Source organism: Tamandua tetradactyla, chromosome 20, assembly GCF_023851605.1.
Source record: "Tamandua tetradactyla isolate mTamTet1 chromosome 20, mTamTet1.pri, whole genome shotgun sequence".
Classification (NCBI taxonomy): Eukaryota; Metazoa; Chordata; class Mammalia; order Pilosa; family Myrmecophagidae; genus Tamandua; species Tamandua tetradactyla.
Window position 1 is genome coordinate 59,099,866 of NC_135346.1, and position 17,018 is coordinate 59,116,883.

At 48.5% G+C, this 17,018-nt stretch overlaps 1 protein-coding gene across 1 annotated transcript in view; it reads right to left on the bottom strand.

Annotated features, from left to right (window-relative positions):
* Positions 1–266: 266 nt before the first annotated feature.
* Positions 267–17,018, bottom strand: part of LMAN2 (lectin, mannose binding 2) — a 28,322-nt gene continuing 11,570 nt past the window's right edge. The window contains exons 3-8 of the mRNA XM_077137757.1: positions 9,880–9,997; positions 8,859–8,938; positions 8,541–8,702; positions 8,324–8,438; positions 2,740–2,859; positions 267–915 (exon numbers count right to left, since the gene is read on the bottom strand). Of these exons, the coding sequence (XP_076993872.1) occupies positions 755–915; positions 2,740–2,859; positions 8,324–8,438; positions 8,541–8,702; positions 8,859–8,938; positions 9,880–9,997 (756 nt within the window). The 3' untranslated portion in view covers positions 267–754. The remainder of the gene's footprint in view (positions 916–2,739; positions 2,860–8,323; positions 8,439–8,540; positions 8,703–8,858; positions 8,939–9,879; positions 9,998–17,018) is intronic.

Consider the following 17,018-nt stretch of genomic DNA (forward strand, 5'->3'; position numbering starts at 1 on the left):
TGTCCCCTGCTCTCCCCCAATCCTTTCCTGACCATCCTTTCACCTCTAGAGGCCCAGAGCCCCAGGAGATGGATGGGGACAGCCCAGACTCAGGTCAGACGTTGGGATTCCAATGCTTAAACCCCCTTGCTGTGTGACCCGGGTGTGACCTCTGCAAGTCGGGGCTTCCCTATCCGTGAGTGGGCGCCCGCAGGACCCTCTGGCCAGCTGGAAGTCAGCAGAAGGGAAAGAAAAGCACGGTCCTCAGGACAGCCACGCAGCCGAGGTTCGTTATTTCACTTTATTTAGCAAACTTCACACTCTCTGCCCCACAGGCCTTCACACAGCAGTCTCTCCTGGCGAAACGGCTGAGGGGGAGAAGAAAAGCCCAGGAGCCCCACTGGGGCCTCGTCTGTGCCACTCGCACCCACAGGCCACGAAACCCAGTGCCTGGCTCATGTCCGAGGGCCCGCCCCAGAGTAGGTTGTGGGGAGCCTCAGCACCCCAGCTCCCGCGGTGCCTCCGTGCAGCTCTGGGCACACACCCACCTGCTCCATTCCTGAGAACCCAGCAAAGGGGACGGGGCTCCCCACCTCCAGCTGCGGGGACGTCAGACCCTCATTCCCCAGCCCCGTGGGGAGAGAAGCAAAACGTAAGAAAATACTTTAATTGTTTCTTTGAACTGGTTAAGAAATAGGTTGTCTTGTTTCTCTTTCACAGTCCAAGTAAAAAAAGTTCCCATGAGTGCGGGAGGCTGGCCCCGCACCCGCGGCCCTCAGTAGAAACGCTTGTTGCGCTCCTGCCGTTTCTGGAACACCACGGCCCCCACCACGGCACAGACGACGACGCCCAGGAGCGCACACAGCAGCAGCAGGAACACCCGCCACCCCGTCAGGGGCCCGCTGCGGAAGTTCCCCGTGGGGTCGTCCACGTTGTCTGAGGGGGAAGAAAAGGGGTGTTGAAAGGACCACGCAGGCCAGCGCTGTCCACCGCCCTCCCAGGCTGGGCCGACCCCCAGGAGACAGGAGTCAAACGGGCAGGTCGCAGGGGGAGTGGGGTGTGCTCACAGCCACGGCGGGGCGTGGGGGCCCCGTGGCCCACAGGGGAGGGCAGATGAACGGCAGACGGACAAACCCCACTGGGATCAAGGTTCCCAGGAATGGAGGCCCAGAGGCTACCTGCTGTGCAATGGAGACTCGTGGCCCCCTCTAAGGGTCTGGGTCTGTGCAGGGGGAGGCCCAGTGATCTGCTTTTACAAACCCCGCCCACCCCCTCCCGAGGCAGTGGTCTGAGCTCTATATCTGGAGAGACATGGCCCAGTCAAAGGCTGCCCTCGCCCACATCTGAACACCCCCGGCCCCTCACTCCCACCTCCACCAGACCACTCCCCTGTGCACTAACGTGCCAGGGCCCTCCCCCCAGAAGGCAAAGGGAAACCAAAATCTTCAGTAGGGCCTCGCTGCCGCCCACAGAGTCTCACGGACTCCCAACCCTGGAGAGTGGACACAGTGACCTCCTTGAAGAGGCCGAGAGACAGCAACGGATTCCCCTCAACTCACAGGCCACAAGGGAAGGGCTGGGATCTGACCTCAGGCCCACCTGCCCTGCACCACTAGTCCCATACTCACCTTCTCCCAGTTCAGCCTCTAAGCCTTTGTCCCCACTGTCCTGGGCAACCCACAGTGCCCTCTCTTCCTATGTCACACAGCCACAGCACTGACCACTGATGGACCCAGATCCCCAGAGACAGAGCCTTGGCAGCCAGCCACCAACCTGCGGACCCACAGAGCCCCTCCACCCCACCTCTGCCTCAGCTGGGCCAGGGACGGCTGGATCCCAGGTTCCACATGGTAACCCACAGAGCGGCTTTGGAAGCATGTGCTAAAGGCCCAAGTGGCTCTAACATATGGGGCTCCTGGGGGTGCCGTGGCAGAGGGCTCTAAGCAGACCCTCAGACCACAGGCTGCAAATAGTGGTCTACAGCACAGTTTATTTGGCCCCCCAAAATTTAAAAGCCATCGAGAGGTCAAACACAAACTTGATTCTGGCTTCTAAAAACCGGAAGGGCCTGGCTATTACCTGGCTCACCCTCTGGCCTGGTGGCTTCCACTGGGCAGAAGGACCACTCAGTGTCACCGTTCCCAGCCTGTGCTCGCTGGAGCCCACTCCCCTCAGGATCCCATCACCCTCAGGCATGAGTCGGGGGCCCTTGGAGTTCATTTCTCTACACACAAGGGCTTCCCCTTTCCAACCAGAGCTCCTGCTGTATGAGGATGGTTGGGAGCTGATGAGAGCTGTGAGAAGAGTGCAGGATGGGGGATTTGGAAACATAACTTCACATCCTGCCTCTGCCTTTTTCTAGCAGAGGCGACCCACTGTCTGAGGGCATGAGGAGTGGTGCCTACCCTGGGCCGCCTGGTCCTTGGTCCCAGTGCAGCTGCCAGGCCCTGTGGCTTTGCTGGCCATTGCCCAGCCTCTAGCACAGGAGTCTGCCCATGAGCTTTTGTTTGCCCCCACAGAAATCACATGGGGAAAACAACCTCAAGGACAGACTCTCAGAAGACTTCTCTGACGCTGCAGTCATTTACTCAAAAGCTCGCCATCGCTGGCCTAACACACCCCCAGGCCTCCCAAAGCATGGGGCAGGGCCAGCCAGGGCCATGTCCTGCTGGCCCAGGGGAGGACAGAATGAGCACAAGCTCTCACCCCAGTGACCGTCTATCTTTGCAGGGGGTGGGGTGTGTCTGCGTATACACATACCTTTGGGAGACTTGAGGAAGTTGACACTGGGTTCGATCTTGGTCCAGTCCACGTTCTCCTCATCAGGTGTGTGCTCCACCATCAACTGGAACAGCTTCATAGAGATTATGTCGTGATTGTCTGGAGGACCAAGGATGAGCCTGCCATGAGCCCAGAGCTGGCCGCAGGGCCCAGGGCCCAGACTCTCCCCAGGAGGAGCGACCGCCTCAGCTACAGAAACCGACGTGGCCCCAGGGAAGACACTGCTCACTGCAGGGCCCGTTTTCTTCCCAGCTACCCCAGGCCACCTGTCAGGCAGCATCTCAGGAACTAGCTCTCTTCCAGGGCTCAGCAGTAAGACACCGCGGAGAGGACAGATGCAGAAAGAAAGGCACAGGCTTTGTGATCAAAATGACGTGGGCCTAAGCCCCACACCTACTTCCCTCTCTGAGGCCCAGGTTCCTTGTCTGTGGGACAGGGTGAGAATCACCACCTTATGCGGTAAAAGTGTGGCACAGAGACGAGAGTGCACATCACACAAAAGGCACGGTGCCTGGCAGACTGCGTGAAATTAGAAACAGACTCCAGCTAAGAACCAGCACCACTGTCTGATGGTGAGTTGAGAAGCCCGATCCCAACAGCAGACAGCAGTGCCGCTCTTGTCGCAGAGTCTCACACCCAGGTTCAGGCCAGAGGCTCAGCAACAGCTGAGGAGCCACTCAAACACAGGGTCAGTGACCAGCTGAGCAGACCTGAGGATGGCCAAGTCCAGTCAGCAGGAAAGAACCTTCTCTTGCAAAGGGGAAGCTTAGTGCTCACGATCACCCCATTTTACAGGTGAGGAGGTTGGCTCGGGTACAAGTGGGTGTCCAGGTCTGCCTCACCCCAACTACGAGCTCAGCTCACTGACTGGAATCTGAAGAGGAGCCTTGCTGAAAGAAGAGGGGTACTCCAAACCCCCCATCCTGCACCTTCCCGCAGCTCTGAGAAGCCCAGAAAAGGGAGAACCTCAACAAGCCTCGGCAGCCACGCCAGGGGCAGAGCCAGATGGCATGTGACAGTAAACCATGAGCAGTCCCAGAACCACAGGCGGGCACAGGGGTCAGCCTCCAGCTTACATCTGAGCTCAGCCACTTCCCAGATGTGCAATCTTAGTCTCATATTCTAGACTGTTTTTGTAAAGGGGAAACAAATATACCACTACCTATTTCAGGAGAATAGATGATACGACTTTACACGAGCCGCCCAGCACGGGGCCCTGGCATGTGACAATCCTCACGCCATGGAGAGGGACAGTGTCCTCACAGCCACCCCACCCGGTCTCCCTTCACTGGCTCCTCCACCTAACCCAGGTCTGGTCCCTCAGAACCTTCTGAAGACATGTGCTCAAATACCATCAGAGGAAATGCAAAGCAGTCCAGGATGGGCTACAAGGATCCAGATGACATAAGAACGGCCAGGAGATATACATACTGAATTACTGGAGTTGGCGACAGGAACTGGGGAGGGGGCCTTATCACATTTTCTCCTCTTTGGGGTATATAATAAAATTTTCCCTCTAAACAACAAAGCAAACTCCTGAATAATGAACTCTCTGATAACTAAGTAGACCGGAAGCCTCCCTGGTGAGGTGGCTCCTGGACAGTGGCCACACTACAGGCCCCACAAAAGTTTGGGGCCTCCACATCGCTTTCTGTGCTGGTTTGAAAGAGTATATACACCCCAGAAAAGCCATGCTTTAATCCTAATTCCATTTTGTAAAGGCAGCCATTCCTTTTAATCCCTATTCAGTACTTATACTTGAAACTTAAATTAGATTTATCTCCCCAGAGATGTGACTCAATCAAGAGTGGTTGTTAAACCGGATCAGGTGGAGACGTGTCTCCACCTATTCCAGGTGGGGTCTTGATGAGTTTAGTGGAAACCCATAACAGAGGAAACATTTGGGAGAAAGTTGGAGATTCAGAGAGAGCAGAGAAGAATGACAGAGTCACAGGAAAGTCACAACAGAATGCAGCAGCACCACAAAGCAGAGTCCGCCAGCCAGTGACTTTTGGAGATGAAGAAGGAAAACGTCTCCCAGGGAGCTAGAGAGGAAGCTAGCAGATGATGGCATGTTTGCCATGTGCCCTTCCAGCCGAGAGAGAGAAACCCTGACCATGCTCGCCATAAACTCTGAATTTCATCGGCCTTCTTGAATCAAGGTACCTTTCCCTGGATGCCTTAGATTGGACATGTCTATAGACTTGCTTTAATTGGGACATTTTCGTGGCCTTAGAACTGTCAACTAGCAACTTCTAAAATTCCCCCTTTAAAAAGCCATTCCGTTTCTGGTACATTGCATCCTGGCAGTGAGCAAGCCAGAGCACTTCCCAGAGCCGGTCGCAGGGCAGGCCCTGGGCCCATGCCTTCTGACGGCCTGAGGCAGAGGGCAGACGGCCAGGGCCAGGGTCCACCATAAAGGGCCATCCAGGCACTGGGCACCTGCTGTGGCCCAGGCATGCCATGCTAGGCTGTGGATTTGTGGCATCAAACAAGACGAATCCCTGACCTCATGGAAGCTTACAACAGAGCATGGGGGAGTGGGGGAGGCAGGACACAGACACCTGTGACAGACTCAAAGATGTAAGTGCTATGAAGAAACAAAGCTGGGGGAAAGGTAATGGGGAGTATGTAGGGGATAGGGGGGCAGTGGTGGTGATTGCAATTTTTTCTTTTTTTAACTTTTTTTATTATATAGTATAACATATATACAAAGCAAAAAATTAAAAAAGGAATAGTTCTCAAAGCACTCTTCAACAAGTAGTTACAGGACAGATTCCAGAGTCTGTCATGGGCTATCACACAACCCTCTCAGATTTTTCCTTCCAGCTGCTCCAGAATATAGGAGGCTAGAAGGTTTAAATATTTTATCATCACAATCGACTTTTTTCCTTTTGTGAAAAATAACATATATACATATAAGCTATAAATTTCAAAGCACAGCACCAGAATTAGTTGTAGAACAAAATTCAGATTTTAACATGGGTTACAATTTTACGTTTTTACTTCTAGCTGTTCTAAAATACAGGAGACTAAAAGAAACATCAATTCAATGATTCAGCAATCATATTCATTTGTTAAATCCTACCTTCTCTGTATAATTCCACCATCACCTTTGATCTTTCCATCCCTCTCTTTATGGGTATTTGAGCTATGGCAATTCTAAATTTTTCATATTGGAAGGGTCTGTCACTAATATGGGGTCAGGAGATGGAACTATGTGACGTTCTGGAGAGGCTGGGCTAGTTTTCAGGACTTATCTGGGACAGGTACTCATCTAGGTTGTAGGTTTCTCGGAAGTTACTCTAGTGCATGGAACCCTTGCAGAATCTTATACATTACCCTAGGTGTTCTTTAGGATTGGCTGAAATGGTCCTGGTTGGGGGTTGGCAGGTTATGACAGGTAGCAAGGTCTACCTGAAGTTTGCGTAAGAGCAGCCTCCAGAGTAGCCTCTCAACTTCATTTGAACTCTCTCTGTCACTAATACATCGGTGGTTGTGATTTTAAATGAGGGCATCAAGGAAGGCCCTGCTTAAAAAGTGAGCCCTAAAAAATGTTTATTTGTTACAAAATTTATATTTTGACTAGTGCATTTCCTAATATAACTTATGTAGATAGTTTGATTGAACGCTGTAAGTACTTGGAATCTCAGGGAGGACATGAGATTTTGTTGGTTTGTCCAGAGTGATGCCCCGATGAATCCCGGAGTGATTCGATCAGTGAGTGAAAAGTATTTGCAAAGCCCCCTTCAGAGAATGGGGAGAACAGGGAGAAATTCAACTTCCCCAAGTTGAATTCTTGATATTCTCACAAGCAGTGTGGACAACCAAAGCTATAGGCTGAGACCCCAGTCTTGGGGTTTGTTCATATGAAACTTAACCCCACAAAGGATAGGTCAAGTCTACTTAAAATTTAGGACTAAGAGTCACCCCCAAGAGAGCCTCTTTTGTTGCTCAAATGTGGCCTCTCGCTCCAGCCAACACAACAAGCAGTCTCACCACCCTCCCCCTCTCTGCGTGGGACATGACTCCCAGGGGTGTAGACCTTCCTGGCAACGTGGGACAGAGATCCTGGAATGAGCTGAGACTCAGCATCAAGGGACTGAGAAAAACCCTAGAATGAGCTGAGAATTAACATCAAGGGATTGAGAGAACCTTCTTGACCAAAAGGGGGAAGAGTGAAATGAGACTAAGTGTCAATGGCTGAGAGATTCCAAACAGAGTCGAGAGGTTATCCTGGAGGTTATTCTTGTGCATTAAGTAGATATCACCTTGTTGTTCAAGATGTAGCGGAGAGGCTGAAGGGAACTGCCTGAAAATGTAGAGCTGTGTTCCAGTAGCCATGTTTCTTGATGATGATTGAACAATGATATAGCTTTTACAATGAGACTCTGTGAATGTGAAAACCTTGTGTCGGATACTCCTTTTATCTACCATATCAACAGACGAGTAGTACATATGGAATAAAAATAAATAATAGGGGGGACAAATGTTAAAATAAATTTAGTTTGAAATGCTAGTGATAGATGAAAGTGAAGGGTGAGGGGTATGGTATGTATAATCTTTTGTTTTTTTTCTGTTATCGTTTTATTTTTTTCTGTTGTCTTTTTATTTCTTTTTCTAAATTGATACAAATGTTCTAAGACATGATGAATATGCAACTATGTGATATTAAGAACTGCTGATTGTATATGTAGAATGGAATGATATGTTGATGTTTTTGTTGTTAATTTTTTTAATTAATAAATTTTTAAAAATTACAATAAAAGAAAGAAAAAAAAAAGTGAGTCCTGAACAAGGACCCAAAGGGGAGGGAGCTGGTGTGTGAAGGGCAGCCAGGAGGTGCTGTAAGCCCAGACAGTAGGTTGCGAAGGGGAGGTGAGGGGGCACCCTGGGGAGGTGAGGGGGCAAAACACACTGGAATTTAGGCTTTACCTGGAGGAGGCAGGGGACCTGTGAGCTCTGCATGGAGGAGCAGGGAGGATTGCACTGGGCTGCTGGGCTGGGTGGGGGCATGGGGGCAAACCCTGAGGCGGCTCCCACAGTCGATCAAGGAGGAAGTAAAGAAGGGATGAGAAGTGGTTTGTTGCACTGTGAAGTAAGGCCAGCAGGACTTGTCAGCAGAGTAGAGGGGGCAGATGAGAGAAAAGGGAAGAGTCTAGGATGACTCTAAGGTTCTTTGGCTGATTAGAAGGATGGAGGGCCTGTTTTCATCTTGCAGGGCAAGACCGGGCCTTCCAGGCAGACGTGTCAACACTGAGATGCCACCTGACATCCAAGTCGAGACACTGAGCAGGCTGAGGGGGACCCAGGTCTAGAGAGGCCTGGGCTGGAGATACAAATTCGGGAGCCCAAGAGTCTAGATTTAAAGCCCCCTGTCTCCTAGGGACAGGAAGAGATTGCCAAGCGATGGCCCAGGGAAGAGAAGGAAGAAAACCAGGCAAGTTCAGGAGCCAGACAGAGAAAGATCACCAAGAAAGAGAAAGTAGCCAACAGTGCTGGGAGCCCCTGACTGACCCGGGAGGACCAGACTACGACGACATCACGTGGCCTGCTCACTCACCAGAAAGGTCACCGGTGCCAGCCGAGGCGCCGAAGTAGTAGCCAGTGGGGAGCCGCACACCAGTGATGTCGATGCAGTTCTTCCACTCGTTCTTGTCCTCCAGGTCGGTCATCACCTGCAGCCAGCTGGCAGCTTAACAACACGCCCCGCCCAGGCCAGCCACCTCCCCTGCCCTCCGCGGCGTGGCCCCAGGACGAGCCCACGGCACCAGGCTCACCGTCAGCCGGCCCCGGGAGTAGCGCACGGCCAGGAAGGTGTCATGACCCCGGTTGCGGAAGTCAGCCGTGCAGCCCGCCAGCTCTGACCAGCGTCCATCCTTGCTGTGGTCGTAGGACAGGGAGCCATTGTTCACCATCACGGAGATGTACGGGAACACGCGCTGGGACCAAGACACAGGTTATTCTGCGCCCAGCCCGGCCGTGGGAGGGGCAGCGGTACCCACCACCCTGATTCGTTGAGGCACCTTTTATGCCAATCAAGGGAGATGTCCCAGGCCCGCCCACCCTAGTCAACTGCCCAGTCCTTCCTTTCCTACCTCAGTGGTCTCATCATTAGGATATGTGTCCAGAAAGATGGCTAAGCCGTGAAAGTTGTCTTTGCTTCCAAACACAGGCCCTGGAATTGTAAGGAATCCTCATGGCAATAATGCGCCAGAGAATTAAGTGTACTTTATCCTGGGGGTGCCTGAAGGGCAAAGCACTGCCAGTGTGGGCAGGGGCGTGAGGGGCACTCCACCCGTCACTGACCCAGGCCAGAGCAGGGATCTCGGAAGGAAAAGCTGAAGCAGGTGGCTGGCTTCAAAGGTGGGGGAGAGAGGACTTAAGTTTGAGGCCTGAGCTGTGAGGGGCCTTGGCCAGTGTCTGGCATCAGGGGACACTCAGCCTATGAAAAACAGAAGGGCACTCAGGAAAGAATACCCGCAGAGGAAGTGCTAGCCACGAAACCAGGAGCCAGCAAACTCTCTGTAAAGGGCCAGAGAATAAGTCGTTTAGGTTTTACAGGCCATGTTTGTTCTCTGCTGCACAGTCGTCCTTGTTCTTGTTTTTTTTTTTTAATATAATCCTTAAAAAATGGTAGAACAGTAAAACAAACAAAAAAACATCCTCAGCTTATATACAAAAACAGGCCACACACCTGTCAGTTTGCCCTAAAACAAATTCTCATTACAAATACTGATTTGAGTTCATGTCCTTCAACCTCCTTCCCATGTCACAGCATGCAAGGATGAGCTGTGGCGGAGGGCACAGGGGCCCAGTGAGGCCAGCAGGCGGCTTGCAGAACTCGGCTAGGGGCTCTGGGGAGCTCCCTTTGGGTACAGAGTTGAGCTGCAGGACACAGCTGATGCTCCTTCCTAAGAGACACTCCCTCCAGAGCCAGCCTTCGAGTTCTGCAGCTTTATTCACGAGAAGCAGCAGTGCGTTAACCAGAGTGGAGGGGCAGGGAAGAAGGTCCCAAGTGACAGGAACCCACTGCAACCCACCTCTGCCCTCCCACTCCCACCCGGCAGGTCAGGAGCCAGACCCATGGTGCAGCCCCCTGATCTAGCACTGCCTTACCTGGCACGAGGCGGTCCCGGGTGTACCACAGGGCAATGCCATCCCCATGCAGGTTCTTCTTCCCTGTACCGTGGACTTTGAAATGGACATGCATCTCCCAGTCCTTGAGGAAGCAAGGCTGGAGGGAGAACACAGAGAGCCGCTCAGAGTGCCCCAGGCCTTCCTGCAACCTGAAGGGGATGCTGCCCCCGAGCCCATGCACCCCCATCCAGGACTCGGTGCTCCCTGGAACAGGGTCACAGATCACAAATGCCACTGACCAACAGACCCCGAGGCATTCTCAGCAGGAAGAGACGGCCCAGTGCCCACCCCATAGCCCCAGTCCTCTCTGGAGCTGTCTGGTTATCTCCCTATGATTCCTATTCCTCAGGACCAGTAGAACCCTCAGCTCCATTTACTCTCCCTCCCCACGCTCCTGGGGCCTTGGGAAAGGATTACTAACCCCATTAAGCCACCTATTTTACAGAAAACAAATTCAGAGGCAACACATCTTGTTCAAGGTCATAATACACAGCAGATCAGTGGCTGGTCTTGATTCGCACCCAGGTATGTCTGACTCCACAACTTCTGCTCTGTCTTCCGCGCCCCCACTGCCTTTAGGCCTTTGATGTAAACTGCACCAACTTCTTTGTTGGTCTCCCACCTCCACTTTCATCCATTCTAACTAATTTTTCAAAAGGAGGAAAATCAAGCTGCATCAGCGTCAGCTTGGGGCTTGAACTCAGGTTTACGTGACACCCAAGTCCAAGCTCTTCACAGATATGGCTCCTGCCTTCTGCAAGCCCAGCCAAGCTAAGGACAGGAACCGTGCCAGGGCTGGGGGCTAGGGAAGGTCATGGCCGGGGGCGCCCAGGCCCCTGTGCTAGGAGGGAAGGAAGAAGTCCCCTGGCGGCCACAGGCGCAGGATGCAGAACAGGGCACTGTCTCCAGCACAAGGAAGCTGTCCATACAGACTAGGACATTTAGAGGAAGTCTGCAGACAGGTATTGATCAAGTGACTCAAGACCCAACAGAAATAAAAACTACAAGAAGGTACTGTTGACCTATCCGACTGGCAATGGTTAAAACGACTGCTAATATCCAACGCGGAGGGGGATGCAGTGAAACAAGAACTCCCAAACAACTGGTGGGACCATAAAGGGGCCAATCTTCATGGAGGCAATTGGGTGTTCCAGCTTTTTTAACAAAATGAAGAAGAACCTTAAGTTCTTACGCTTAAAGATACGCCAAAGACACTAATAATTGCAAGATAGTATCAATGCCATGATCCCATTTAAAAATAGATAATTAGCTTACCTGTAGAAAAGGAACAAATAAAAGACATGAATGATGGGTGAATGGGGGAAGGGAGCTGCAGTAGATGTTTATTTTTCATGTCATCTATTTCTGCCATGCTTGAATTTTGTGCAATGAATGTTTCACTGCAATCAGAAAACATTCACACAAAAAAAATAAAAAACATCCTGCCCCAACTTGGGTGACTGGCTGATGCAGCCATTAATTCAAAAGCCTCTCGCTGTTACTCTGGACAGGGCCTTGTGAGGGGCACCAGGAACCCAAAAGTGACCAGCCCCAGGCCCTGGGAGCACGTAGGCAATGGGGACCCGCAGAGCAGCTTGCAGGTCGTGTAAAATCTCACCACAGTCCTCAGCAGCTCAGCGGCACTGGGAACAAGTGCAGATTCTGGACGGAAGGTCTGGTGAGCTGACCTTGCCTTCATTTAAGAACACAAAGACTGCAACACAGAGTACTCAAAAGTCCCAGGGACTGCAGCTCAGCTTTCAACCCTCATCAACCTTGAAATTAGACTCAGGTGATTCACCTAGGCCTTAGAATTTTCGACAACCAATTATGCCAACGCGGTATCGGAATGGTCCTGCCCTGATCAAGATGTTAGAGTGAGACGCCTCAGGGCTCAGTTCCCCCACAGATGCTTTGAACAACCAGCAAGAACTAGCAGAAACATCTTTCTCAAAGCTCCAGAAAGCAGTTAAAGTACTGCAGTAACAGGGCAAGCACTGAATCAGGAAAAAGGTCACTTATCTCTCTAAGTCCAACTCTGCAAGGAAAATCATCACCTCCCCCCTATGTGGTACATGATATCCAGGGGGAAAATCTCCCTGACAACATGGGATATAATTGTGGGGATGAGTCTGGCCCTGGCACTGTGGGATTGACAACAACTTCATGACTAAAAGGGAGGAAAGAGTAATAAAATAAGGCATCAGTGACCAAGAGAGATCAAATAGAGTCAAGAGACTCTTCTGGAGGCTACTCTTACACAAGCTTCAGTTAGACAGTGCTAACTGCCATGGTTTGCTAAACCCAACATCTAGGGCTCTGAGACTCTATAAAAGCTTCATGCACTAAGTTTACTTTCCTGGAACCTATAATCCCCAGAGGGTTCCAAGGTAAGATAAATCCTGAAACCCAGAGGGACCAGCTTCTCCAAGATTATCTACTGATTACATCCTCCTATCCTTTAATGTCAACACCCCTGCTCCACATGAAAAAGTCAGCACAGGCATTGCCTAAAGATCCCTATAGATCGGGAGAGGGATCAGAAGATAAAGGGGAGGTATAACAGAGAAAAAAGCATTTAACAAACAAGTATCACTGCTGAATCACTATATTAATATTCCTTCTAGCCTCCAGTGTTTTGGAGTAATTACAAGGAAAAATCTGAGATAGTGAAATGGCAGCACATGACAAATTCTGGGATCTGTTCTCTATCTACCTACTGCTTTTTCTTTCTCTGTTTTGTATATATGTTATATTTTACAATAAAAAAAAGTTACCAAAAAAAAAGGAAAAGGCCACTTAAAAGGGGTAGAGTTTCCTGGCACCTTGGCTGCCCTTTCCCCAATCCCTCACTAGCTCAGCATGGAAACAGCCCCGCTCCCAGTATGGATCCCTGGTCCTGGTTCTGGAGGAAACAGAACAACCCTCGTGCGGATGTTGGGAGTATGTATGCCTGGCGGTGGCCTGAGGGACTTGCTGTCCCAAACTTGCCCTGTATGTGGAATGCAGCTCACCAAGCTCTCCTACAGAATACAGTGAGAGAACAGTCAAGTAGCTGCCTGGGCAAGGGATTGCTGACTATGGGACAGAGTGCAGTGCCCGGAACCATGAGGAAACTGTTTCCTAGGGAAGAGGAGACATTCCTATCCATATGATATTCCTATCCATGTAAATGGAGAATTCCAAGGGCCACACACGAATGCCCATAAAGAGGCATGTACAAAAAGGAACAGGGAGGTCCCTACACTTTGGCCTCGAACTCCAAACAATCTGTATGAAGAAGAGCTCAACCTGTAAAGAATGGGAAAGGTGTTTTCTTTTTTTCCTTTTCTTTTTTTGTTAGCTCCTGGCATTCAAAAAAGGCTCTGTCATAACACTAGCTGGACACAAGCTTAAGGAACAAACACTTCAGAGTCTAAATTCCAGAGATACACACGAAAATATTAAATGTCCAGATGTCAACAAATGCTTACAAAACGTAAAAGTAACAGGAAATGATGGCCCAAGCAAAAATTAAAGCACTAGAAACTATCAATGAAGAGGACCAGATCTGGAACATATCAAAGACTCTAAAAAAATCCTCCTAATTATGCTCAAAGAGCTAAAAGAAAACATGGATAAAGAACTAAAGTAAATCAGGAAAATGATAGATGAACATAAGAAGAATAGAGAGATGGGAATTATGAAAGGAACTAAACAGGGCTAAAGACCAGCTAATTCAAATTTAAAATTCCCTAGAGGGGTTCCACAACAGACTGGAGCTAGCAGAAAATAAATCGGTGAAATCAGTAAGACAACTGAAATTATCCAGCCAGAGGAGCAGAAAGCATGCAGGAAAGTGAAAAGAGCAGAGGAACCTGTGACACGCTACGAAATGTACCAATGCATGCATTGCAGGAATCCCAAAAGGGGAAGAGAAAAAGGGACAAAGAGAATATTCAAAGAAATACTTGGGAAATTTCCCAAACTTAACAAAAGACAAGAATATTCATACCCAAGATGCTCTATGAACTCCAAACAGGATAAACCCATCTAGACCCATACTGTGGTACATTATAATCAAACCATCAAAGAACAAAGATAAAGAGAGAATTCTGAAATTTGCAAGGGAGCCTAAGTAAGATTAAGTGCTGGTTTCTCACTGGAAACCATGGAAGCAAGAAGGCAGTGGGAAGACATACTTAAAGTGCTGCAAACAAAAAACTGCCAATTAAGAATTCTGTATCCAGCAAAACTATCTTTCAAAACTGAGGGAGGGATTAAGATATTCCCTGATAGACCGGCAGTGGCACGGGGAGGCGGCGGCGGCGCAGCCGGCTCGGGAGCTGCCTCTTGCGGCCAGGGGGCGTCGCTGTCGCTGCCGGCAGCGCTGCTCGGGCTCGGGCTGGGTCCGGCGCGGCCTCGGGGCTGCCCATGGGGCGCGGGGGGCCGGGCTGGTGACGCCGGGCGCCCATGGACGCCGTTGAGGAGCCGCTGCCGCCGGTGATCTACACCATGGAGAACAAGCCCATCGTCACCTGTGCTGGAGATCAGAATTTATTTACCTCTATCTATCCACACTTTCCCAGCAGCTTCCAAGAGAACCAATGGAATGGAGAAGGTCCTATGGCCGTGTCCCTAAGATGATTCACCTGGAGTCCAGTTTTGTTCAGTTCAAAGAGGAGCTGCTGCCCAAAGAAGGAAACAAAGCTCTGCTTACCTTCCCCTTTCTTCATATTTACTGGACAGAATGCTGTGATACTGAAGTGTATAAAGCTACAATAAAAGATGACCTCACCAAATGGCAGAATATTCTGAAAGCCCATAGCTCTGTGGACTGGTTAATAGTGGTAGTTGAAAATGATGCCAAGAAAAAAAATAAAACCAACATCCTTCCCCGAACTTCTATTGTGGACAAAATAAGAAATGATTTTTGTAATAAACAGAGTGACAGTGGCTGTTAAACTGGATTAGATGGAGGCGTGTCTCCACCCATTTGGGTGGGTCTTGATTGGTTTACTGGAGTCTATAAAAGAGGAAACATTTTGGAGAATGAGAGATTCAGAGAGAGCAGAGAAGATCGATGTAGCCATGAGAAGCAGAGAGCCCACAAGCCAGCAACCTTTGGAGATGAAGAAGGAAAATGCCTCCTGGGGAGCTACATGAAACAGGAAGCCAGAAGAGAAAGCTAGCAAATGACGCTTTGCTCACCATGTGCCCTTCCAGCTGAGAGAGAAACTGTGACTGTGTTCACCATGTGCCTTCTCACTTGAGAGACAAACCCTGAATTTCACTGGCCTTCTTGAACCAAACTATATCTCCCTGGATGCATTTGATTGGACATATCTATAGATTTGTTGTAATTGGGACATTTTCTTGGACTTAGAACTATAAACTAAGAACTTATTAAATTCCCTTTTTTAAAAGCCAAAAAAAAAAAAAAAGATATTCCCTGATAAACAAAACTGAGGAAGTTCATTATCACTAGCCCTGTAAGACATGCTAAACAGAGCACTACAGGTTGAAAGGAAAAGTTACTAGCCAACTGACACAAGCCATTTGAAATATATATATGCGGTAAAGATGATATGGGTAAATATAAATACCAGAACTACTGTATTTTTGTTTACAACTTCACTTTTTACCCTCTATAGAATCTAAAAGGCAAATTTATAAAATGTAATGCTAAATCAATGGTTCGAGACTCATAACGTATAATTATGTAATTTGTGTCAAGAACTACATAAAGTGGGCAGGTGGGCAGCTGGAGGGGTACAGAAAGATAGTTCATGTATGATATTAATCATACATATGTTACAGACTTAGGATGTTAAATTTAAGCCCATGGTAACCGCAAAGAAAATGTCAGAGAATAAGCAAATTTATAGAGCAGAAAGTAGAGTAGACAGTACCAGGGTGGGGGGGCAGGGACAATAGGGAGTTAATGTAAAATGAATACAGGGTTTCTGTTTGGGACGAAGGAAAAGTTTTAGTAACAGATGGTGGTGAAGGTACTGAAACATTTTGAATGTGTTTAATCACAATTAATGGTAAGCTTAGGAAAGGCTGAAATGAGAAGATTTATATTATATATATGTTTCCACAATTAAAATGAACAGAAAGAAAAATAAACTAAAGAGATAATGATAGTTAACTATATTATATGATACTGGATGGGATCTAAGAATGCAGGAGAAAAGACTCAAAAGGACATTATTAGGACATAAGAAAAAATTGGAATATAGAACGTAAACTAATTTGCTAACTGTATTTAAGGTGATTAGATGACGATCTTTGTTCACAGGAAATGTACATGAAGTATTATGTGTTCAAGGAGCGTGATGTGTGCAACCTGCCCTCAAATGTTCTGAATTGATAGCCTGATAGAATGAAACAGCAAAGGCAGCAAAATGTGAAAATTGGTGAATCTAACTATCTGGGGATATGATGGGAGTTCTTTGCATGGGGTTTGTATTATTTTTTCAATGATCCTCTAAGTCTAAAATTATTTCAAAATTGAAGTTAAAAATATATACTATCTGGCACACAATAAAAAAATAACCAGGATTCAGTCTAGAAAGGAATGAAATTCTGATACATGCTACAACAAGGATGAAACAAGGATGAAATAAATCGACACAAGACTAGAGGTTATCAGAGGCTACAAGGAGGGGGAATGGGCAATTATTGCTTAAATGGGTAAAGAAGTTCTGTTTTGGGTGAAAAAAAGCTTTAGTAATGGAAGATGGTGATGGTAGCACAATACTGTAAAAGTAATTACTGCCACTACTGAATCGTACATTTAAAAATTGTTAAAACTGCAAACTGTAGTCATATTTTGTTGCCATTCAAAAAAAAAAAACAAAGAACAGGTACATAAAGTGACAAGTATAGACGAAAGCGGGGGGTGGGGCGGGCAGCAGGACACACCCTCAAGAACTTCAGACTTCAGGACTTTAAAGTAACTACTTACTATCTTGGAAGAGATAAAAGACAAGTTTGAAAAATTTGGCAGATAACTGAAGTTTTAAAATTACACTAAAAAAAACTTTCAGAACTAAAAATACAATAACTACAATTAACAATAAACAGCTAGGTTTAACAACAGTTTAAAAACAGTTCAAGGCAGGCCTGCTCAT